Raw genomic sequence first — 25,630 nt, 5'->3', positions numbered from 1 at the left:
ACTGCTTGTACTTCAAAAGTAATATTTTCAAATGTATTCTAGGTGAATGGAATGTTGTGAGACACTTAAGTCCCCTTCTGAAACATAATTTTCATTTTCTTTAAGATGGAGAAACTTGAAAAAAAGACAGCATATTCAGCCTCCACTCCAAATGAGAATTCTGTTCGACTTGCATGATGAATTTAGGAAATCCAGGAGGAAACATCAGTATAGTCATGGGTGAACTTTTTGACTGTGAACACCATAAATTTAAGGGAGAAGGATCATTTAAGTCATCAACAACCAAAAACTCAAAGTTCTCAATAGATGGTATACATCTGCAGCTGACCTGCTCGTACAGAGCAGATACTACAGAAATCTTATTCCGTTCCTTTTCTAAAAAGATAACTAACATGGAAATGTTCAAAAGAGAATATTCTTAAAATACAAAATGAAGATCAACTTAATGGCATAAAATAAACAGGAAACAGTTTGTCATTTAACATGAAATCACTAAGAAGTACACTGACTTCTAATGAAATTCAAAAAATAGCTCTATGTCATATGAAGAGACTATATGCCCCAAGAACAACTGCGGACAGGTTTGCAGCTTCAAATCTTAGACATTCAATTTGCTCTTTGGCTCTACCAGCAAGCCTCAGTTTATTGTTTACAGTAAAATAACTTGCACTAAACCATTTTTGCTAGATATGCTGCATCAGAAGGTGGTTGAACTCAAAGTGAGTTTGTGTAGTGTTCAAAATAGACCAGAAACTCAAATGTCTTCTCTCAATATGCTAAATAATGGGCTACCAAAATAATATGCTTAATAATAATTTTGACTCTTAAGTGCAGTAAATTTTCAAATCATCATGATACTAACTTATGGTGGTCTATTGTCATTAGAGTCACGTGTGTAAACTACAAGTTGGAGGAAGTTTTGAAACTTGATTACTACTTGCAATATACAGTCACACTGAAGTTATGCATTTTGTATAGTAATTAAATAGCATTATTTCTGTTTCCTTCAAAAGAGAAGGGACAAAGGGAAAGAACAAGAAGCTTAAGTACAAGTACACATAGCAACACACATTATTTACTATATTTACAGTACACATACAAGCTACAGCAAACTCTTAAAAATAAAATCTAACCAGCAAAGGGAAATTTGTTCTCTCTGGTCTTCCCATGCACTGCCCAGATGCTTTTTGTGGGGCGGGGGGAGTTAGCATTTGAGTGTTTTTACTGAAGCCAAGTTTAAAAAAAAAAAAAAAACCACACCCATCTATCACAACAATAAAAATATGCTGATCCTTTCTTCTTCCTGTTCATAAAGCTAAGCTTTATCAAAAAGTTTTCAATAAAAATACTTACTCTTTAGAACTGGCTGTTGGCCAAAACATAGTTACTAGCATGCAAATGAAGTAATGTATGTACTGACAAAATTGTATGCATGACTTATTACAGAGTCTTATCAACCCCTCCATAAAACCAAGCCCCCCCAAAATACAGTTGTCGCTGTATATACATACTGTTGTTTCAAGCTCATTTCTATTTTTTCATACAGTTATGGCCATATCTTTTCTGCTTGAATTCCACCAGGTTTCATAATTGTTAACAACTGGTTCTAATATTAAAGTTATTAAGTAGACCCTATAAACACAAAGGCCCCACAAATACTTTTGTCATTTCCCTTTTCCCAGCAGTTTCCTTTCCCCCCTCACCAATAAGAGTAATTCTGCTTTTCTTTACATTTTAAATTGTCTTGTATTCTCTAGAATGTATCTGCTTGCACTCTTTCCCTACAGTCTTCATTTCTTTGTATTTACCAACATGTATTCTCCTCACAAAAACTTTATGTATAGCATCCAGAATAGCATTCTATGAAGTTGATTATAGTTATAAGAACTTTTAAGAAGTTCATGTCATTTAAAAATCTACATCAATTCTATATCCTCCTTTACCAAAGATTTCTTCTGAAGTTGTTAAAGCTGTCTTCAAGCCCATTAATGAAATTTTAAAATTTTACCTTCTACTACTTTTATTATGATGATATATGTTATACCTTTTTATACATGCTAGAAAGTGTTTTATATTATTGCATATAAGACAGTTCATTTGTAAAACAGATTTAGTCAATCAGGCTCTTACTCTTCCAGAAAAGAGAGGGGAAACAGTCATGAGCTGAACTGTACACAACCTGCCAGAAGGAGCAGCTCATACCTTTCTGGATACACTGAAATCCCAGATTCCTGCAACACCTCTCCTGCTAAGACTTGAGTCTTACAGCAGCACTGAACAAGATGCATAAACAGTATTAGAAGCTGACTCTCTACAGTGCAGTTCCCTTCACAGGCAAGAATACAGCTATAAGTCCTCACTTCTTTTAGCCCTGTAACATTATATCATTGAGTACAGAGTCACCCAGCTGAAACAGCAGGACTGCAGAGCCCCACATCTCAGTCTGGCTTCTAACGTAGTATCCAGGGCACGTAGTCAAATCCAGGTCTCCAACAACCTGGGCCAGTGCACTAACCAACCACTGGACAAAAGAAAGTCACCTCCTATTTCCTCTCTCTGCCCCTACATTTTTGGTCAAAACTAACCATGTCTGATGAGTTCTGCACTGACTTCAATATACTCTAAAATGGCTGGACATGACTTGAGAATACTCAAGGGTTGAGGCAGACTTTATACAGTCTCCCCTTCACTGCTGCAACATAACAGAGCTCAAACTGACCCCAAGCATATAACTGACCAGACCAGGGCACCTGAACATATGTTTCTGGACTATGCTTAGGCACACTGGTAATTTTTTGCCCCAAAACAGAGGTATTAATTATTTTCAGCATCATGTGAAATTAAGATTACGCATGAAGTTTAAAAAATGAATCGCTGACTAAAACTGAGGCACTGCAAGGCTAGAGAAAGTAGAATTTGGGCAGAAGTCACTGGTCTGAATGTAGCCCCAAATCAATTTCACTTAAAACACAGATGCAAATTTTTTCTGGAGTTTTATTCAAGCAATGACCAGAACTGACAACTCACCCAGATTGCTACAGAAACGGAGTCTCTTAAAATGTGTATAATACTGAATATCTGTATTTATTTTTAGAAAAGAACATTTGTTCATCTCTGTACAGGAAGTGCATCTGAGGATGGCATGATATAAAGCTCAATTGTATAGAATATCTACATTATTCTAATAGCAAGCCACGAATATACCACAACTATGTTCTTCACAAGGTAAAAGCTAAACAATCTGTTTACATGCATGTGTACAGGCTTCAAACTATTTCAAAATATTTTTGGTAGTATCTTTCGGTACACAGGAAATGAATACAGTAAAAATATGAAAGATCTACAAGCTCTAAGAAGAGACCAAAATATATTTTGCTAGGTATTTGCTGGTTTTATAAATGTATGGAATACAAATTTTAAACAAATTGGGGGGGGGGATCAGTAGTAAGAAAATGAAAGCACAATCAGTGTATTGTCTTTATCACTTTGCTTTTAAATTTACAAGACCTCAAGATGATAATTCTACTTTATCAGTATTTTTGGCATTTTCAAATTTACAAAATAAATTTTTTTAATGCACATCTTCATCCCCAGAAAGTGCACTTTTACTGGTTATCAGGACAAAAAACCCATTGATGACCTCAATGTCATTAAACTGCAGTTTGTCACAATATAAAAGCTCAAACTTAAAATTTGCTTTTATATCTTTTACCCACAAGAGATGTAAGTATCTCAAAAAAAAAAAGTCTGCATTGAGGGTGTGTGGCAAAAAAAAATAAAAAAATCCTTTTTTCATCTTAAAGCAGCAGTGGCAAATCACTGATTAAGACAAAGCTCAGCAGCTCAGTGTGAGTGATGCCTACAAAAAACCCCCAAAGTTAAATACTTGGATTGGACAGAACAAGATGAGAGCATTTCATCAGTTAGTGTTCTCTGAATATAGACGATTTTTCCTGATTTATTGTGTCTGACAGTCTTCAGTCTTTGAGATCTTCAGGTAAGTCTGAGGGGAAAAAGAAGAGTCCCAGAAATGGACTTAAACAAAGAAGTTCCCACAAAACTTAACATTCAATAATGAAATTGGAAAGCATTAACACTTATCAAGAAATTGCATTTTGAGCAAGAAAGGTTCGCAGATACTACAACAGTGCATCTACCTGCCCAAAGTTTGGGTGCAGACAAGACTCAGTCTTGGCAATCATTCACTGGCAAAAGAAAAATCAAAGCATGCATCCCGACTGGCAGTGAGAGCCTTCTGCAGATATGCTAAAGGATAATAAATCTGACACTGCCTTCTGCAGAGATGCAACTTCAGTACAGCCACAGCAAGTGGAAAAAAACTTCCAAGGTACTGCATGAACTTTCACAGCTGGGATAAGGTTGAATGCTGAAAGAAAGGATTTAGTGTCAGATAGTTTGTATAAAACTTCCTTTCCTTCAACAGGCTAAAAATTATGCTTTGCACATGCTTTAAAACAAACAACTATGAGCAAAAACCAGTTTATCTACTTATAAAACTCTCTGGTATGCTCAAGGCCATATTTCAGAAGTTAACATACTTATCAAAATAAGGACCTTGCAGCAGCTAAGTAAAGTTTTCTTCAGTTGCTTTGTCCAAGCATTCATTTCAACTATCCTTCCCTGCAAAAAACAAGTCTCCTTATATATCTCTATTTGAACATCCAACAATATGTTAGTGAGAACCAGGTAGAAACATGGTCACTGTAATTCTCTGCATTCCATCAAGAAGCAGAAAAGACCTAGAACCAGGACTTTAGCCAGCCCCTACCAATGAAGCTACCGGAAATTTCATTTCCTGACTCTCAACACAAAGAAATCAGTTCTACAAATTGACATAAAAACCTCTCCCTCATTTTTAAGTTGAGCTGCAATTAAAGAAAAAAGCAATCCTCTACATAGTTCTGCGATTCAAATCTTGGTTCTCTTCTCCCCTCTGGGAGGAGAGTGTGCATGCAGAATAGACACTGTTTCCTCTCCAGCTAGAGTATTCTTCCTCAGAATAGAAGGTGATAGCCACAGTTATTATGTAAATCTTACTCAACACCAGCTGCTATGGCCAAAACCAGATCCTATTATCCATGAAACGAGCAGTGCTCTAAGATGCCTATAAATCATCATGTCTAGCTGATGGATGGAGTAGTTGAAGCGTGTGTCCAGGGTTGTAGCATATTTCTCTCTTTTTTTTTTTTTTAAATGGTTGATGCACACTTTCTAAATTGATTTTCTAATTCGAATTTGATTGCTCACTTCCTACCGTAAGAGCAAGGACTCCCTTCATGGGGCTAGAACACTACCCATGTGTACAGTCTTGTCTTTTCTGCAAGAATGTGACCAGAATAAAGCTTTACAACCATTACTTTGTTAATCAGAGTCTAGTCACAGCATGTCTTCAAAAACATTTTGGGAAAGACTACGTCAAGCTAAAATAAGTTATTTAAAAATATATATATATTTGAAACTGCTACTGATCTTTTGGTCCTCTTGGTCTCTCCTCTTCTTCCTGGAATTTTTTGGAACATTCAAGGAAGGTGCTGACCTGGTTCTAAAAATTAATAAATTAATTTCTTCGCATGGGACCCTCAGGGGACATATAAATCTGTTTACTATATGACACTCCTCTGTGACAAACTAGATTCCAAATAGCATATATTCCACGCATCACTAAGATAGCCTCAGTGGAAAGGAGGCAAGGTCAAAAGGCACCTTCCATACTAATGTTTTCTACCTCCAAAGCATGGCACATGACAACCACACATAATCCACTGAGATGTAGAAAACAGTTTTCTGGGAGGTACAAAATGGTTATCATTTGTGCTTTCCTTCTGAAGACAAAGACATGTAATCTTCTTCCTGATAAATTGTCCTTCTGACTTAACTGTTTTCATGAAAATACATGGCTATTCACAACCATTTGCTTTCCAGTGCTCCCTGATTCCTATCCAGCTAAAAATGAAGGCTGTAAAAGAAACTGCTCTATACTTGCAAAGCTGGCCAAAATCCATGAAGGGAATGATTCAATGAGAAACTTGCAGAAGATGGACACATACTCTCTTTAATCATGATTCTTCCAGTCTAGTTCAGGCCCCCAAAAGAGCAAGAACATGAACCGGAACAGCAAATATGTGGGAGGTGGATCACACCTGAAGAAACAATCTCCTCATCACATCCTAGGACAAGACACACTGAGCCAAGGCTTAGCATTTGCTTCCAGGTCAGGTCTCATAACTACACAGAACAGCAACAAGGTGTTGTTGACACAGAGCTAACTATAACAGTAAGCAGAACTTAGTTCCAAAAATGCTTTAGCACCAGATAATCCTAACTGTAGAAGAATGCCAATTAATATTTTAAATGTATTGCTTGACAGGTTTTAAAAACCTTCACTATATACATTTTAATAAGAAGTGTAAAAAGCTTTGGAAGCGATCATTTACACATAAATGCTTTTCTATACAAGATGAAGATCAAATTGATCTGCAACATTAATATTTTGAACATTTTCCACTAGAGTTGCTGTAAACTTCCTCACAAGGAAATAATTTCCATCATACAGAATTACCTATGTAAATCTAAGATTTTCATATATTACAAGAACAATATAAATGGCTTATCAAGACCAATATGGACTGTAACTTAAATAAGTTGTTACAACTGTAAAGTTTTAAAGTTAACATCTTCTACTGTTAGACACACCCCTTCTCAAGAATAAAGTTGAGAAATCATTTAATGCCACTTTAACTGATGAAGAAGCATGCACCATTCAATTGTAATGAGCAAGTCACTCCCAAGACAATATTGAAAAGCTGGGCATGAATTCTTCAGTCCACTCTGAATAGCACCAAACATTCAAAAATACACTTACAGTTTTGGATAATGGATCATTCCAAGTCATATCAGCATATTTACATTGCTCATTACTAGTTTGCTAACACTGAACTACACTCTTTCCCAACCTATTTATTGGAAAAGATGAAGCAACAAGATTGAGCTGGAAAAACAAGCTATGAATTAGGAACACACACTTTATTGAGAAACAGGACTAGAGAGAATATAGAAAACAGCTGAAACAACTAAAAATAATAATTGAAATCTAGGGAAAAAAAGAAAAAAGAAAAAAGGGACACTGTCAAATTAAATCAATACTGACCACGTTCTCATTCCTCTTCTATGCGTTAGGTATGCCAGGGTCAAAAATTTGCTCAAGCAAGATACTGACCATAACAATTTGGCTCATGTCCATTAAAGCAAACAAAAAAAAGCAGGTCTTTGCATGTTTCTTAGGGTCTTTACTTCAAAAAACAACCCCACTTATTTAGCATTTGGTCAAATGTGAATTTGGACTTAGCATATTTCTGTGCATCTGAGCTCCAAAAAAAATGCTGATCAAAAGATCCTTGTATGTCATTAAAAAGCAGCATACTCTTTGAAGGTTTATAAAGAACTTAGAGCATTCTCAAGTAGTACATAAGCTGATAGTATGGAAATTCACATTTAGGATCACTAGATGTGAAGGAGAATGGGGGGGGGGGGGAAGAAGAAGAATTTTACCACCAACCCATGTACCTGTGAATAAAGCAAACAAGTACAGTGTTGATACCATCTCTCATTTACTAACACAGTAGTATCACACTATTTTGAATCAGCTTACTGGCATGAACTTTTCCAGAGAACACATACAATCCTGCAGAAATATTACAGTTTCAGACTTTGGAGATAGGACTACTTCTTTTTCCTTGGAGCCTTATGTTTGAACAAGGGCACTAGGCATGCAAGTTTTCACTTACTGAGATTTCAAGAATGATCCTGTAAAGCAGCAGCAGCAACAGCAACTTAACAAAAGTAGCAGTGAGAAAAAAAAGCAGCAATTTTTTCCACAGAATAGTTTGTGTTGGAAGGCACTTCTGGAGATCATCTGGTCCAACCCCCCTGCTCAAGCAGGGTCAGCTACAGCAGCTTGCCCAGGACCATGTCCTGTCAGGTTCTGAGCATCTCCAACACCTCTCTGGAAAACCTGTTCCAGTGGTTCAACCACCCTCACACTAAAGAAGTGTTTTCTAATGATCAGATGGAATTTCCGGGGTTTCAATTTGTGCCTATTGCATCTCAGCCTTCTTTGAGACTCCCTAAGAAGTCACAGGGATTAGATAAAGTAGAAAAATGTAGAAAATGTAGAAAAAACCTTCCTGCTAGTGACAGGATATATAAGAAAGATTTGATCATGTTTGTACTTAATAAATACTTACAAAAGATACTCGTGTGCTTAAGAACCCTTACATAACAGCAAAGAGAACGGCATGCATATTCATAAACTTAGACATGCTGCTGGAAAGATGAGTGCCTTGAAAACAGTCCATAAAACTAATTTCAATTTGAAATATAAAGTTGCTTTTAATTCACCTCCAGGCACCTTTTCTTGTCTATAAAGTAGATTATTAAAAGACAAATAGGCGGCTATTGGGTTTTGTTTTTCTATGATCTGCTTTTTATTTATTTGTTCTCAGCTGCCAGAGAATGACAATATGTAGCAATTACCAAAGAATTACATTCAGCAAACTACTTGCATGGGATAAAATGAGCTTGAACAGAGCAGAAAGGGACAGGCTGCTCCTGCAGAAGGGGCAGGGAGCAACACAACATAGATGTTAGACTACTCTGTGAAAAGTAGTTTGAAGGATTATATTTCTGATATGCACATCTTACTCATATATACCCCTTACTAGCCTATCATACTACTTACAGGCTGTAAAGGGCAAATATTAAAGAGAAGATACAGAGAACAGTTGTTACAAGTGAACAATGATTCAACTCACTAAAAAAAGATGAAAACACCATTACAGACTATCCTCAACTCTTTAATTTGAACTTTTGAAGTGTCCTAATGCCATCCGGCTTTCTTAGCAGAAGACTCACTTCCTCAGTGTGATTGTATGTACATACTAAGCTAGTAATTCCACTAGAAGAGTACAGTAAGAATCTTTAATTTTTTGACATTTGTACCAAAAGTTTATGACGGTTATACTTTTACCATATGAAGGATCAATTAAGAAACCACTTCAAGAATTCACAATTGCTAAATACTGAGTTTATATTTGATACTTCTGGAGCTTTCAGGTTCACAGAAATGAGAAGCTTGTATTACCAGAAAATAATAATAATTATGAGTTCATATTTTCTCATGATATTATCTTTTATTTATGACATTCCTATATTGCAAACTATTGAGCATCCCTCAAATCGAAAGCTGTTCAGTTTATTGGCCTAGACACAGGCAACTTTTGTCATTACATTTTATAAAACAAGCTTAGCATTTTTAAGAAATAATAGCAGAATATACATGTTCCCACATTTCACAAGTTTGAACAAATTTTTCATAAGACCATGATTTGCAAGTGTCAGAAAGTGACTCAGAGAATATATCTCTGTTAAAACCAAACCAAAAGATTTCTGAATCATTTTTTCCTAATTTAACTCCATTTGCTTTACAACAGCCATCTTTTCCCATTTTTAAAAAAAGATTTCCATAACTCAGTAATTATACTATGCACAGGTAGAAAAGATTAACAGGTACTTATGAGACAAAGTGACAAAGCAATAATAGACATCTACCTTTCCCCAAACTAATCCTGTAGAAAAGCATGGTTATTCAAACAAGAAGGTCAAGMTCTTATTCCTCCCTTGCGAGAAAAAGATCAGATGAACTTCCTTCTTCCACACATGCTCATAGGGACACAATCAGTACATGGAGAACTACCTCTCTTCCTTGAATTCTAGGCAGAAGCAGTGCCTTTAGTTTTTCCATGATGCAGAGGCAAAGCAAAGAAAAAAGCTCTTTCCAGTACACCTTTACAATGTATGAAAAAAGTGAAAGAAAAGATCAACCTAAGAAGAACGTGTTAGATACCCAAACTGTTGTCTGAACTTTTAGGAGACAGTAACAGAAGAGTTCACTGTACTACTGCTCCCTTTAAGGACAACAATCCAGGTCTCAGAACTAYTGTCTCAGCTGTCCACAGATTCAGGGAGGTAACTGTAATAATGACATTCTTCAAGGGTTTTGCTTCTTGCAACYATGAGAACAAAACATTTTGTTACTTTTGATTTGAGAGACTTTTTAAATCAGAGCTAGTTTTGCAGTACAATTCTGCAGCACACTAGTTTCCACGGGGGAAAAATTCTGATAGGTGGACATCCTACAGTCTGTCAGGAGACCAGCGGATTTGAAGGAAACTAAACAAGATCTCAGTGTACGCCAGCAACATGCATTCTGAAGCAATGTACAAAAAGTGATGATATAAAAAAGAAATGGAAGGCCAAGTGTGGGGGGGTAAGCCTGAAAGACGCTTTGACAGAGCTACTGAGGAGCTTTATAATAGAAAAGAAATATTGAAAGAATGAAAACTGGCAGAGAGACCCTTATTTATATTCATAATTATGAAGACTACAAAAACATTAAGGTATATTGAGATTCAAACTGGAAGTAAAATGTTGATATTAAAGAGACTAGGAAAAAAATATATTTAAAAAAATATTTAAATAAAATATTTAAAAATATTTAAAAATAATTTCATTAACCATTCATTAACCAATCAGAGAAGGCAGAGTCAGATCTAGTATAATCTTGTCTTCCCTTCCAAATACTCTGAAGACACTCAGAGGAGTAGGAAGGAGGAAGTCTAACAAACAGTGGTATAAGCTAGTATATTTATCTGCAAAAATAAAATATTTCTGAAGTGTCTTTTAAAATTATAGAAAATAGAAAAGATTAGAAACTCAAGGCATGGTATCAGAGTAAGAACAGTAACATAAGCATGACTTATAAATTTTTAACAAGTACAATGAAAGCAAAAAGTTCTAAAAGTTGGCTTAACAGCTACAGATGAATCTGAAGACAAGACAAGAAAGAATACAAGATATTTCTCTTCAGAGAAACTCCTTTGTGCTTTCTAAAGAAAATGAACACAGGACACAGCTATCTTCTTCAYTGATACAGGCTTTACAATACAAACTCTTCTAACAGCAATCAGTCACAAAACCCAGCCAAAACTTGTCTTTGTCTTAAGAGTACAGATGAAAATGAAGAACCAAATAACAGCTCAAGACGAATTTCTTCAAGAAACTAGAGATGGCAGCAAAGTCTCAAGCTATCAATTGAACARCAAGAGAAAGTCAAATGAAAACTAAAAGTTCTAAATAATTCTTATATCCTTGTTCAAAACACTAAAACCTTTCAGGTTACTTTTTTCCTTTTATAGACAATGACAAAAAATAGGAAAACCCATTAGAAAGAACAGCTATAAACCACAGCAAGCATTTTTTAAATGCAATGACTTCACAGAGTAATTTTTAGCACATATCAGAAACAAAACATTTTACAATGGCTTTCAGTGAAATATGCATGTTTAAATCATGTGTCAATATAAGCAGAAGTCACCACTGACTTCTCAATGTTCCAGCAGTATATCTGAACCACTTTTCAGGGAGGTATTAGTTTCATGTTTTTCCTCAGCATTGCAACTGTACATGTACTGAAAAAGCTCCAGTAGGCTCATTACCAGAAAGGCAATTATGAACTCAGCCTTCTGCAACACTTTAATTTTTTAAAAAGTACCTCAGTAATATAGGAACCTAAGTCATATTCTCAAAAGCAACAAACATTCAGTGTAAGAATCACAGAAGTTTCACAAAGTGATCACCATCACCCCCCTCTCTGCCGATTGCATCCCTGCAGATACTCTAAACCTCTACACTTCTCAGTTTGCCATTTAACTGTAAAACATAAGTAACTGGACATACTGAAAAGCACTCTACATTAACAGCAATGAATAGCTCAGTATCTTACGACTAAGCCAGTCTAGGAGAATATCCAGACCAACAGTTCTGCTTATTTTGCCTGGGTACCAACTGGACCCCATTCTCAGATGAACCTATTGGTTTGTGCCTAGTGCCGCAGCAGCTGCTACTCACTCATCTCTGCATAGAATATTCACTTAGAAATAGAGGTGTCCATGTCCAAGTCCTCCCCCTAACCAACAGCTCCTGAAGTAGCACTCACCTGGCTGTGGGAAACAAAGGTGTTCAGCACTCCCAGCTGATTTATTATGGGATCACTGAGAATGGAAAAAGAGCATCCATGATAACCATACTCACTAACAAAAAAATAAAAACAAAACAAAAAAACCACTTCTCCCTCCCCCCGAATTCTGGTCCCTCTTCTGAGGGTTTTAAATATTTCATACATATGATGCAAGGAACCTACTTCTCCAGCCAACAGTATATTTGAAAATATTCTTAACCAGCAGAGCAGACAGTTCCTATTTCTTAAAACTTTAAACAACTAAAACTAAGAAGCTGAAACAGAAGGTATGTCTGCACAAGCTAAAGTAGTATCCTGGTTCAATAACAGCTAGAAGTATTGAATACTTTCCAGCTGGAAGTGTCTGCAACTGATAAAAAAAAAAGTGAAACACTTGAGATCTAAGATTAGAGAACGAGCCCCTGATACTTTTAAGCACCCTGTTTATTTCTGCTGTTAAAGACAGTTGAAGTTTAAGGACTGAACATCTGAGAAATCCAGCCAACAGGTAATCATCTTTTCCATAGAGGAAAAAAGTCTGAATCTAATAGATGCAAATGAACATAACGATTCTGTTTGACCTTCAGTTTTGAAAGCTCCTTTTGCTGCTTTGATCTCAGTCATGCTGAAGGTCTGGAATGAAGATGTTTGCATGAACACAAGCAAGGAAGAGATTTTGTCTGGCACAGGGACTGTAAAGGGAAAATGTTTTCTGTAAGCAAAGCCAGTTTTTTTTCAATCCAAACTTAATTTAGATATATTAACACAGAGGGCTCCCTCAAAAAAGCATGTATTTTAATCCAAAGAAGTTTTTGATCATTACAAAATATTTTAAATTCAAGCTTATAACAAAAAAAAATCTGAAAAAGGGAGCTCAGGAAAAAATTTTGAAAATATTCTTAACTACGCTATCAGTACTTTTGCACACAATCACAGCAGAACTAGAAGTAACAGATTTAGATATGGTTTCTTTAAAAGTAGATTCATTTATGAACACTAAGCATGCTTGAGGTTCAGTCTTGCAGGCTATGCCTGCAACTGCTAATATTTATGTCCTGAAGGACCCCACAAAATTTATGCACGCTTGAAAAACATCTATAAAGCTGACCACGTTATAAGCTAAGGTGCTTCAAAGCTTTTTTTTTTTTTTGATTCAAATATTCAAAGAATAAAAATACGAGATTTGCAGCTGCCTTCATAACTTTATTTTGAATCTACTGGGCATTCGGTGTGTATCCTGAATGAGATCAGGTCCTGACATAAAATCAGTGCTTGATTTTAATTATGGAGAATGTTTACATGTACAGAGAGATGGGACAAACAAATTAAGAACATAAAGCAACTGAATGTGATAAAATTTTTTTAGGGGAAAAGTTGCAAATTAAGGAACAGTTTAAAAATATCTATTTTTCCACTCTTTTTCCTTTCCTTGCCGTTTTCTAGATTGTTGCAGTTAGAGATTTTGGGCTGTCTTCACGCTTATTATGTGAAAAAGCTAAACATGCTTTAAAAAAAAAAAAAAAACACCAAGAAAACATTTCATGATATGGCCTAACCTAATACTTCATTGTTGCCAGAGGTGGGCAGGATCCTTGCACACCCAGCTCTTTTCTCCCCCACTCCTAAGCCTTCTACCTTGAGCTAGCTCTGACTGCAGAGTACACCAACTCAGGCCAGCAAAAACAGCAAAAAATTAAGTATTCACTTTTTGGATGGGTTAGTTAGCGCACCTGGCTTATACAGATCAGATGAACGCTAAGGCTGACACAAAGGAAGGGTGGCTCATGCAGCAGGGAACAGAAGCACAGAAAAAGAGCAAGACCTTCTTCTTTGAGCAGCTTAATTCAGCTCACATCACAAAACCMCACTTTTATGTACTCCTACAGTGCAGGATACCAGTGCACAAAGAAGAAAAAGAGGCTACTACCACCATGTTTATAGAATCTACAGACCAGCTACAACTTGGTACAGCTCTCCCTCAGGAATCATGAAATACCTGAAGAGGCTGCCACAGCCAGTGCTAGGACGTGGGAAAATTTATGGAGATGCTAGATTTCACCTCAACTCCTGCCCCTGTTAGCTGATCTGTACAGCTAGACCTGTGCTGACCACAGCCAGATATTTGCTCTCAACCTGTTTGAATCCTGCAGGACCAAATAGGYTGGGTTCCAGGTCAAGCCTGGCAAACCTAAAGAGCTCCACAGAAAGTCTGCTCTGTTCCCTATCATTCAGTACTTTAAGGGGGAAAAGTTACTGTATTGATACAGAAAGGATCCTATAGCTGGAAGACATTATTTCCTAAATTTCTTCTCATCTTCCAAAGCTACCCTCACCCCCACCTTCTGTATCATCTCTCCCTAAAAAGTAAGTGGGAAGAGGGGAGGAAGGAAGGGAGAAAAAAATACCTCCATTGCTTCTTAACCATCCTTCCCATTTATAGGTGAATAGATCCCTCTAATCTGAGTGTAAATCATTGCCCTCCTGCTGTTCAGAATTGTTCCCCRCTGTTCAAAATGGGGAACATCTGGAGCCAATAAAAGGAGAAAAGTGGGCAGCTGGCAGCTCAGTTTGCAGCAGCAGCTGCAGGATTTCCCTGGAGGAGGATGGAAAGTAAAGTAATAGGTGACCCTTCCTGCTGGCTTCTCAAAGCTAGAACATCAGGAATGCAGCCAAAGGTTCTGCTTATGGACCCTCTCACCAAAACAAAATTGGCCGAATAAAGAAGATAGAGAAACATGCTTGAAGATCTTGGTAGGACAAAAGAACTGCACATATGAGAAGTGAAATCTCCCTTTAGAAAAGGCACTATGAATTTTTTTTTTTTCTTTTTTTGCTGGAAAGAGCAAGACAGTACTCCATCAGAATGGCAGAGAAACTGAGGTGAAGCTTCAGGGTGACAAAAAGCAGTGAACTGGAAAACAGTAAAGGGATTTTTTTTTTTTTTTTTGAAGACCACATCCACTATGTGAAATAAAAGCAGCATGTTCAGGTTGTAATGTTTCAGTACGACAGCTCTATAGTTATAACTATTGGGAAAGCCCATAAGGAATCTTGAAGGCTCAACAGAAAAATGGATAGTGTACCCACATAAAGAGGCATCTGAGTAAAGACAGATCCCACATACAGTTCTGAGCATCTTAAAGGAAAAAAAAGAGGCCACTGTACTTGAGAAGGCTCAGCATCACTATAGCCAAAACATGTTTCCTTACTTATAGAACTCTTTGGCTCAAAAACTTTCAAATCTGAACCACCTTCCAAACTGTTAACCGTGTCAACTACAGCAGAGATGACACTGAGATAAAACCAGTTTTTCAGCTTAGCTGAAAATGCTTCCTAAACAACTAAACTGAAACAGAATACCTTTTAAACCAGAATAAATATCCACATAGGACTTAAGCCCTAGCTTTTACTTTTAAAAAAAATTGTTCATAGACAAGCTCTCTATAGCTCTCTTAATCCAAATACCCTTAGAAATTTACTCAGTATTAAATGCCAAAAGTGACCACTTACTGCTTAAATGCCAAAAAAAGAAATCAGAGCACCTGTGAACAGTTAGACATGCCATTGGGTAGCCAAAAAAACAGATAAAGTAGCCAAGTTAAAACTTATTTAACCAAATGCTATTTAGAAACCTCTGGGGGAAGGAAAACATATAGAACCCAAGGGGCATACAATGAATAGACYTGGACTGTTTGCAACCAAAGTAACATTTAAGAGCACAGGAAAGATGTCTAAATGGAATTCTGTCAAAGCAGCAGCATTTTCTGTAGCCTAAATGTTTCCTTCCTCCTGAATATCAGAGTTGTTGTACTAACAGGAGAAATGCTAGTGTTTTAGCATTACTTTATCATGCACTGTGCTAGACAACCAAACCAAAGAAACATTACCATTTCTCTTCCAGTATTACATAACTACAGGAAATGTGCAGTTTTACTTTGTGAGTTTTTTGGGTTTGGTTTTCCTTTAGACAGTTATACTCTTTCAGTGGGATGAATTACCAAAATAGCTATGCTAGTATAATCCAGTAAAGATAAAACTAAAAAATTAACTCTTACATCAACATACCTTATTTTCAAAGAAAGGGGAAAGAATACTTTAAGTGTGTAACAACTATGCATAAGTTATAATTGTCTTCACATGGTGAATACTGTTTTAACCATTGGTTTCTGAAAAGGCTAAGTCAATATAAAAATTCTGACAAGTCTAAGCCTGGAAAGAAAACACAGTCTCAGTGTACCTTCAATATTGCAATAAAAGACAGGAGGAACTAGTAACTTTCTACCTACCCCATCTTACTCTATTCCAGCAAAAGGTGTGAAAGTAAGCAAAGCTGTTTTAATCAAGGAAAGGTCACCTTTATCTCTTGAGACTACATTAGCAATAATGGTATTCAAGTGACAGAGGTGATCCTCCCAAAGGTTGCAACTGCTTTGTTCTTTTTCTTTCACACCTTTTCTCTGAATCTTGGTATTAAATTCTGACTGTTAGGAGTCTGAAATATAGCGAATCTTTGTTCAAGACAAGATATAGTCATCGGTCCTTGTACTCCTAAATTTATCCTGTATTAAGACTTGACTGGATAACAATACTAGCATTGTGTTAATCCATCTCATTCCCACAGAGTGCCTGACTTACCATGGACCTAGGGAGGACAAGAAAGCATTTCTTGCATTACCAAATGAAATCCGTGTCAAAGACAACATTTGAACTTGTTAATCTAATAGCAGAATTAAAACAGATGCTGTGCTCATTTAAAAAACACCACTTTAGTATTCATAAAAAGGGCTCAGCTTCGGAAACAGTAAGAGTTGGCACCTTGTCCTGGGTTACTTCAGTGCATATTAATAGGGTTGCAATGCAAAAGCCCCAAAACGCAGTCTCCTCACTTCTCTCTGTGGGACTATCACAAGACAGTTTCACTCCACCACTCAAAATTAATCAAATCCTGGATCTTATTTTGACCTAGTTATCAATACTAAGAATACTGAGCTCTAAACACAGTCAACAAAAGTTCGCTTATTATATCCTTAACAGCAAAGCCTGAATAACCAGAACCAGCAATGTCATAGGAAAGAAAAAGAACAGACCTGTTTTAACCAAGAGAGACACACCCTTATCCATTTGGTATCCCTTTGCCACTGAGCCTCCACTAACTGACTATCTCTGCCCAGTAGACTGAGACTACCATCTCCATTTTCCTCCACCAGTTTCTGTATTTTCAGTATCCAGGTCACTCATTTGATAACAATTTATTCCCTGTATTTAAGGAAACCATAAACAAAATTCTTTCTCAACAGCTATATGCAGTCCCAGGCAAACCATTCAGATGACACACGCTCAAAGCCACCAATCTACAAATGATGCTCAAATCTACCTCTTCTTCACCACTTAAAGCCTCAGCAAGGTTTAGTGAATGGACAGGGTCAGACCATGGAAGGGGAAGAATTATCTGAAGATATACCCAAGCAAAGCAGACATGATGTTGATTAACAGAAAGAAAAAGCTTAAGAACTCACAGAGTTGGTAAGGAACATTAATAACTGGATAATTCCTTTGGATTCAAATTCTTTATGTTTTCAAAAAGCAACATTACTAAGATCAAGTTGTTAGCTTGAAGACTCTATACTATGGCCTCAGATAGTCACACTTTAATAACCTTTTAATTGTACTACACTAATGCATATCTGGCTATGAAACCAGTGCAGCTTCAGAAACCCCAAACTGCTACAGAAAGCTGCAGTATGCATTTCCCCATCAATACAAGCTACTGTAAGCATTTCTATAGAGCTTTTCCACTTAAATTGGAATGAAATTCAAGACTTCCATCACCTTCAAAATAGCCAATGGTCTGGCTTCAGGATAACTAACAAACTGCCTAAGACTCTAGGAAGAGTATGATAGCAGTCAATAGTTTTAATCCTCAAGCATAATGAAACTTACTATAGTTAAAGATCGCCCAACAGATTATTTATGGGGACCTGCGAGAAACTTGAAAAAAGAAATCCTTTGGGAACCAATGACTGTAAAACACAGGCAAAACCACTACCATCTAGAGCTGCAAAAATAAGATGAAAAATCACTACCATCTAGAGCCCCCCAAAATAAGATGAATGTTTCATACCTTCTTATCTCACAATGAACATACCATTACAGTTAAAAAGACAACACATACACAAAACAACCATGACATGATACCACACTCCACTTTCTAGGGGAAGAAGGTGGAAAACAAATATCGCATGAACGTAAGTCTCTTGCTGTTCAGATACTAAAGCCATGGTATAAGAACCTACAGGTAACGGGAGACTAAATTCTTAAGAAAAGTACTTTTGAAAGTTTCTAAAGGCAAAAAGGCCCATTCCGATCATAATTCCTTTCTCATTACACTTGGATTCCAGCCAACCCAAACTTTTTCATTATCTTTTACATATAGAAGAATTACAAGTTACAAGTTATATAGAGGCCTATCATAGCCAGCAGAGAGTTGATAAAGAAAAGGCATCTTTTCAGAGAAACAACTAGAAAACCAATCTAATCTAGGAGAAACATTTCCTTCTCCTGCTGTCAAAACATCTAGTAGTAAGAAAGTATCAAGCTCCAAATATTCCAATTCTTATTCAGCTGTTTTTATTTTAGAAAAGCAAAGATGTGGATGAGAAAAGGGCTTAAAAACTAGTAACACTGTTGTAACTGAAACACCAGAAACTCTGTGTTTCTGTTTCTGGGAAGGGAAGCATTCCTTTTACCAATGGACATCTCCCAAGAAATGCCATAATTCACTCTGAATATGGCAGAAGTTTAGTAAAAGAACTAACTAAAATACAGTTCAGTTTACAGATAAGTTGAAGTGAAGGCTCTCTCTTCCCATGCTTTGGTTGGCCTTATCTCGGTATCTTTTTACATGTTTATCTGATACATGCAAAGAAATGAAACAGGTTTCTTGGGGTTCTTTTTGCTGGGCGTATTAGCCAACTGGTGCACTGTCTTAAGGGATGATATTCAAAACGCGCCTGGACGCAATCCTGTGCAATGTGCTCTAGGTGACCCTGCTTGAGCAGGGGGGTTGGACTAGATGATCTCCAGAGGTCCCTTCCAACCTCAGCGATTCTGTGATTCTGTGAAGGGATCAGTCTAACTTTTGAAACGACTAGGGATGAGAATTTTGGTCAAGCATATATATTTTTTCATATTGTATGTTAAAAATATTACTCATCCCTGGAAAAAGCAGAATTAATAAGAAACTTTTTTTTAATTAACTGCATAATTCAGCATAAAATATATATTTTCAACACTAACCACTTTCAATTCCAAAGTCAACATTTTTTAGATGGCACATTTAACGTGACTACAGGTCTCTAAAAAGTGATCTTTGCAAATACCATATTAGGGTTAATACTGCTCAATTATCCTTCATTATCATGACATCTATACAAGGGATTATAAAAAGCCCAGTGTATCAGACAGGGGACTAAGCAGCAGAGTGCTTGTTGACATAATACATAGGTCTGTCTTTCTCCTAATATTACCTTATCCTTCATTAAAATGAAGCATTGTGAAGAGAAACAATTATCAGACAGCACTTGCATCCTAAAGCCTAGCCCCAATTACTGAAGGCAACAAAGTTTCATACTATTTTAATAAAAGGATCAAACTCAGCAATTCTTCAGAACAAGGTAGCTTTTTGTCCTACAACTTCTCATAGAAAGCTGCTCCAGAATCTTGGTAGTAAATTGGTTTAAATTCTTCTAATTTGCAGCCTAAAATTACTCAGGACTAGTTTGTACACATTTGCTTATCTGCTCTTACCCTCAAGGGCTGCCTTCTATTGAGTGTTTAAACACAAAAATATATTTGCAAAGCTCTTGCAATGTTCCTCAGTTCGCATTTTCCTGTATCAAATCAAGTTCCTTCAAAGTCCCCCCTTAAAAAGCCTCTATTTCCCAGTCATTGCAGCCCTCTTGTTTACATCATGAGGATGTATGCAAGAATGCAGCAGTTTATCAAAACAACACTAGAAAAAGCTGAACAAGTGGAAAGCAGGGAGCTTATTAACATGTTGTATTTTGCAAGTAGTATAATTCTACTCTAGTTACAGTTGGGGAGAACTTTATAGGCAGAGATAGGTCAATATTACAGTTAAAACCTGTATCATGGTACCTTAGCTAAATAGATATTCTAGCAACAAGACACTTCAAATAATCTGATGTTAGTTTCCTGAAGCAAGACACATGACTATGACCTCATGTTTGAGCTAAATATTCATTACAACCTGTTCATCTGTTCATCTTAAACACTTACTTTAACATAGAAAATAATTGGGAATATGTTTTGTTAGTACACTAGTATTTTAAACAGTAGTAAGAAATTCAACAGCTATATTAGACAAATCACTTTCCATATCCCCCAAAAGTTCCCTTCCCTCTCCCTCCTTTCCAAACAGTGAGTGCATACTGCAGCTGTTTCACATTTTCATCTGGTTTGTCAAAATTATACCCATAAATTATTTGCATCAGTTTTACAGGAGATTCAAAACTTCAGCAGTGTTCTAGAAGAAAAGCACATGTGGGAGACAACAATATTCTCATTCGCCAGCAGAGAAAATGGAGGCAATGATGATGAACAGTATCACCGAAAGCATCAAAATATTTCTATATGGTTTTGTTATCACAATTCTTAAAGTTATCAGCACATTTCTTGGACAAGGAATCCATGAGCTCTCTTCTCCCTTCCCTATTCATTCCCTCACTGGAACATAAATCTAAAGCATCTCCATCTCAAGGTAACAGCTTAGGATGGAATTACAACAATCCTCTTCATGTCTGACTTTACTGAGATACTAGCCTCCAGACTCTAATGCAAAAAATCCCCTATCCACTCCCCGCCCAAAGACCTCACTTCCTTCCCCCTGCCCTCACACTTCTGCACTGCTGGGAAGCTAGAGAAGACAGCAAGAACACTTCCAACCTCTAGACACTTTAGCTCCTCTTACAAGATGAAGAGGCCAAGCAGAGAGAATCATCCCATCACTGAGGAAGGAGGGATAAAAAACAAACAAAAATCCTCAGCGTGCAGTGCAGAAAAGGACTACTCTGAACCCAGTCATGTTGCAAAGAACATCCTGAAAATTTCAATAGTATGAACACCTATCATCATGTTATTTTTTCGTACTAAAAATTCCAAAAATTCCACTACTACTGTGCACAACAATTCCACACATGTATGATCCAGCAATGGAAAAAAAAAAGTACAAAAATTTGCATAACTAAAGAGTTTTAAGTGACTGTTAGCACATAGACAAATGATTTTAATTTCAACCAATACCCATTTTAACACAGAACTTTTATGAATTTTATCACATAATATTTACAATTTAAGAATTTGGATAGAGGCATACCACTATAAAAAACTATTCTGAAAGCAATCTGCAATTCTACTGTTAGAAAGATCAGACAGTCTTTATGGTAATCCTCCAGTGCTAACGCAGGTCAACATGAATCTTAAGAGGTGCATAAGTCAAAAGCAGGTAACAGGAAATAAACAGAACAAGGACTAGAAACAAAACTATCCCTACCATAAAAGCCAATTTTCAGTCTTCTAGATTCAATACCAACTATATCTATTCTAAATTAAAGACAGACATTCTTTTTGGCATAAAGAAAACTACTGCTATATGTACATGGAGCTGCTACAATAAACTTAGGACAGTTTTCACATCAGATGAATATCCAAGGTGTTTTAACTTTATACCCACTAAATTTTATGAATTACTAAATGCATTCTGATTAAAAATTCTAATCAAAAATAACAAAATACACCTAACTATTATAAACTGTGAATCTAAGGCACTGTATGATCAACATTATGAAAGGGTTAAATATTTTCGTTTGTGTACTTCTCAATCAATACACAGGGAGAGACTCTTCAAAGGTTATCCTCAAGCAAGTCTGAAAAAATGGCACGCCTGCGTCTTATATCACAGCCTGTTATCCCAAGATTCATTAAGACATTTTTTTAAGGGTAATACAGAAACTTCCCAATTTACTCTTGCTTGAAAGGTGTTTGTGTCAGCCAAGCCTGAAGAAAGGCACTAACCTAGAACGCAATAGATCTAGTATAGTAAAAATACATGACTAATGTTAGCATCACAAAGAATACCACTTAAGTATAAAAAAGTTTAACAAGAAATTGAGTTTATTATTCCAATTTTTATCTCTGTATAGCTTTCAGAAACGGAAAGGTATACTGCAAATATAGGCAAATTAAGATTGCCTTAAAGTTCTTCTAGAGGAAACATGAATTAAAGTTTCCCTCTGTTCCTCCTGGCCCCTCTTTTCTCCTGTACCCATTCAAAAAGAAAAATGCATGCTTAGAGAACTTAAACACCTGAAATGCCATGTAATAAGCAGTTTATCATTCTGTCATTTCAGTCAATTCATTCACATACTACTATACTGTAATTGTTACACACTCCAGCACAACAAAAGCTATTGTCACTGTGTTTATATAAAATAAGTCCATCAATTGGATCAGTTTACTGTATTTAAAACTATTAATCTAAAGTTTAAAATAAGCCTCAGCAAATTGGACCACATAGTTTCCTAGCAGACACTATCTCACAGAGATGACTTATTTTTTAAAGCCAACAGAACAGGAATTGAGGTATTTCTCTTATAAGCTTGACTATAATATGACTGAATATTCATCCTAAAATCTCTTCCCCACACCCTTTATGAAAATACCTTTCTATCTACTTAAAATGACAGTAGTAACTACCTATTTAGGAAAGATAAATTACACATGGTTAAATATTTCATGCGTCTGAAACGCAAATCAGGGCCAGATATGCTATTTGCAAGAACTGAATTACTGTATCAATCAATAATAAATCACAGAAACATGCAGACATTTAGTTGACGTTTCACTGAAAGATGTTTAGCAAGATGCATATGTAGCAATTCAAAGCAGATTTACAGTAGCTTTCCTCAGGTTGCTTAAAGATGAGCAAAGTGCTACGTGAAATCATGCACTAAATAAAGACTTTGCATCCATGGTCCCTAGGAAGTCACCTACATAGTGTTGTAAAAAAACAAGAATACTGCTTATACAACTGTATATGATACTATATATTTATTTTAAATGTTTTTAGAGGACTCATGACATCTCTGCAGAAGAACCTAAGCAATCACAATGAGCTATCAACCCTTCACACCATAACTGCTGTTATTTTTGGTGATCCACCCTGTTTTTGCCACAGTGCTCTTGGCATCATTATGCTACTCTGATTTAATATTTGTTAGATCAATTTACATCACAATGTTATCTGTACTACCTAAATTTCATGGGAAACTTCTGTAGCTAATATCTAACTCACAGCTTTTCTGCTCTCTTCAAAATTCTCTGATCATAAAACAAAAAGCCCTTTGAAATGTGCAGACATTTGGACCCCTGTGAATGATCCATTCTCTAAAAGAATATACAGTCACCTTAAACATAATCACTATACCTTCTTTCTAACACTAATCAGGCACAAAAAAAATACAGTATGTGAACTGCAGTGTTTAGCATAAAACCACTTGTGAAATAAGTGTGCCAAAAATTATTTTCAAAACATGTTTAATAACAGTTTTGTTTCTCTGCTACAGAAGCTCCCCATCAATCACTAGCATTAAGTTAGAGCAATCATTTGTAGTTTATGCCAGCAAACAAGGCCGTTGCAGCTCAGTATTTTGGAAAGTTGGTTGTGTTAACAGAAAGGTAATGCATTGTTAAATGACAGAACCAGGTGCTGAAACTTTTGCAGACAAAGTAACCTGCTAAGTCCATAACCAGCATTTTAGTATAATTCTGTGAAAAGATTAATTCCAGAATATTTTTTTAGCCCTAACTTGGAAAGTAGGTAGCTCTTGATATATCAACCAAAAAGCATACTGGTGAAGAGCGGACAAGAAAACATAGGCAGAAAAATTCTTTGTTTAAATTCAAAACAATTATTCGTATAAAATTCATTGTCAGGAAGAAAAAACTGCAGACACCCAAGAACGGAATCACTATTAAGGTTTCCACAGCAATCTCAGCTTTTGAATCAGAAACATACAGAAAATTAGGAAGTCACAATATTGCTACACCTCTCATGTCCAATTTGCAACACAAGCACAACTACAGAAGATATACAAAAGATGACTAATAAACACAGAACAGATTTCAAAACCAGGCMGTCACAACAAATGGCGGGGGAGGGGAAATGGACTTCAGCTTTCATTCTTGCTCGCCCTCTGATTTTTGGGATTCTCTTCATTTTCTTGGTGAAATTATTCAAAGACTGATGCTTGGACTGTCATTTTCATTCACCGATCAAAGTGGTGACCCAAAACGAGCAGCTGGCCAATGCTAGCAACTACCTCAACTCCTACGTTTGACATAAGCCTTGAACACCGGTTTAATAGCAGTTGCGTAATAAGACTCAAAAGGCCAAGTTCTCTTACTGTCCAGTACATCTTTATTTCCACATGGATGAGGGTGGAGAGAAAGATCTGCAAGGAAACTGAGCAGTACCTGAGTGTCACTAGTACTGCCACTAACAACCTGGTTATTATGCAGCAAAGAAAAGAAAAAAACGCAACACCTGGCGCACAAATATTCAGACGCCCAGTGGATAGGTGGATCCATAGCTGATACCTTTCCTTTCCCTTCCCCAATAGGCGATCATTGATGGGTGTGCCAGGAATGGGATATAGGGGGGAGGAGAAGAAAAGGGGTGGGAAGTGGTTGCTGCAGCCAGGCTGAGTGATGGTTAGGTGGTTAATCATGGTGGCTGAGGAATCATCGGGTCACTTCTCCCCCTTCCGCCTCCCATGTAATAAAGGTGGGCAGCGGGGAGAACGCACTTGTCATGTCACCACCACGAGCACAAGGGGGGACGCAGACCCCCACCGCCCGCACGGACTCACTGGCGGCGACTCAGGTGGGTGCCGAGCAGAGCATCCCTCTTCCCCCGAGTCCCGCGGGAGGGGCCGGGCAAGGGGCTACCGCGGCCCCCGCCGCCTCCGCCCCCGCTCTGCTCGGTCGCGCACACGCTCACCCTGCCCGTTTCCCACTCCCCGCGGGACTCACTTGCCGATCACCTCGCAGAGCTCGTACACATCCTCGAACAGCACGTCGTCGTCGGCCATGGTCCGGGCGGGGGGGGATCAGCCCGAGAGGCGGCAGCGGCCCCGGGGAAGGGGGGAGGGAGGGAGGCCGGGAGGGCGGGCCGCGGGCACGATCCCCGCCGCGCGGCGCGCTCCCCTGCCGGTCAGCGCCAACCGCCACCACCACGGTAAATCCCAACGGCTACAACCGCTCCCGCCGCCGCCACCTTCCTCGGGCGCCGCCGCCCGCCCGGTGGCTCCCACGGCCGCGCCGGGACTCCCGACGCCTCCTCCTGCGGGCCGCGGCCGCCGCTCCCCGCGCGTGTCACACACTCCGCGACCCCACCTTCCTCCTCCTCTTCCTCCCCCCACCCCCCTCCCTCCCCCTCTCAGCCGACTACTCCCCAGC

The 25,630-nt window shown here is 37.6% G+C and overlaps 1 protein-coding gene across 3 annotated transcripts in view; it reads right to left on the bottom strand.

The window, feature by feature from the left end:
- Positions 1-25,321, bottom strand: part of CASK (calcium/calmodulin dependent serine protein kinase) — a 237,354-nt gene extending 212,033 nt beyond the window's left edge. For all 3 annotated transcript variants that reach the window (XM_026067255.1, XM_026067256.1, XM_026067257.1), the window contains exon 1: positions 25,205-25,321. In XM_026067255.1, coding sequence (XP_025923040.1) covers positions 25,205-25,263 — 59 coding nt within the window. In that variant the 5' untranslated portion in view covers positions 25,264-25,321. The remainder of the gene's footprint in view (positions 1-25,204) is intronic.
- Between the last annotated feature and the right edge of the window lie 309 nt (positions 25,322-25,630).

The sequence above is a fragment of the Apteryx rowi genome, unplaced genomic scaffold (genome assembly GCF_003343035.1).
Source record: "Apteryx rowi isolate R43461 unplaced genomic scaffold, aptRow1 scaffold_257, whole genome shotgun sequence".
Classification (NCBI taxonomy): domain Eukaryota; kingdom Metazoa; phylum Chordata; class Aves; order Apterygiformes; family Apterygidae; genus Apteryx; species Apteryx rowi.
Note: the sequence above shows the minus strand (reverse complement) of the source record. Positions and strands in the feature narration are given on the sequence as shown.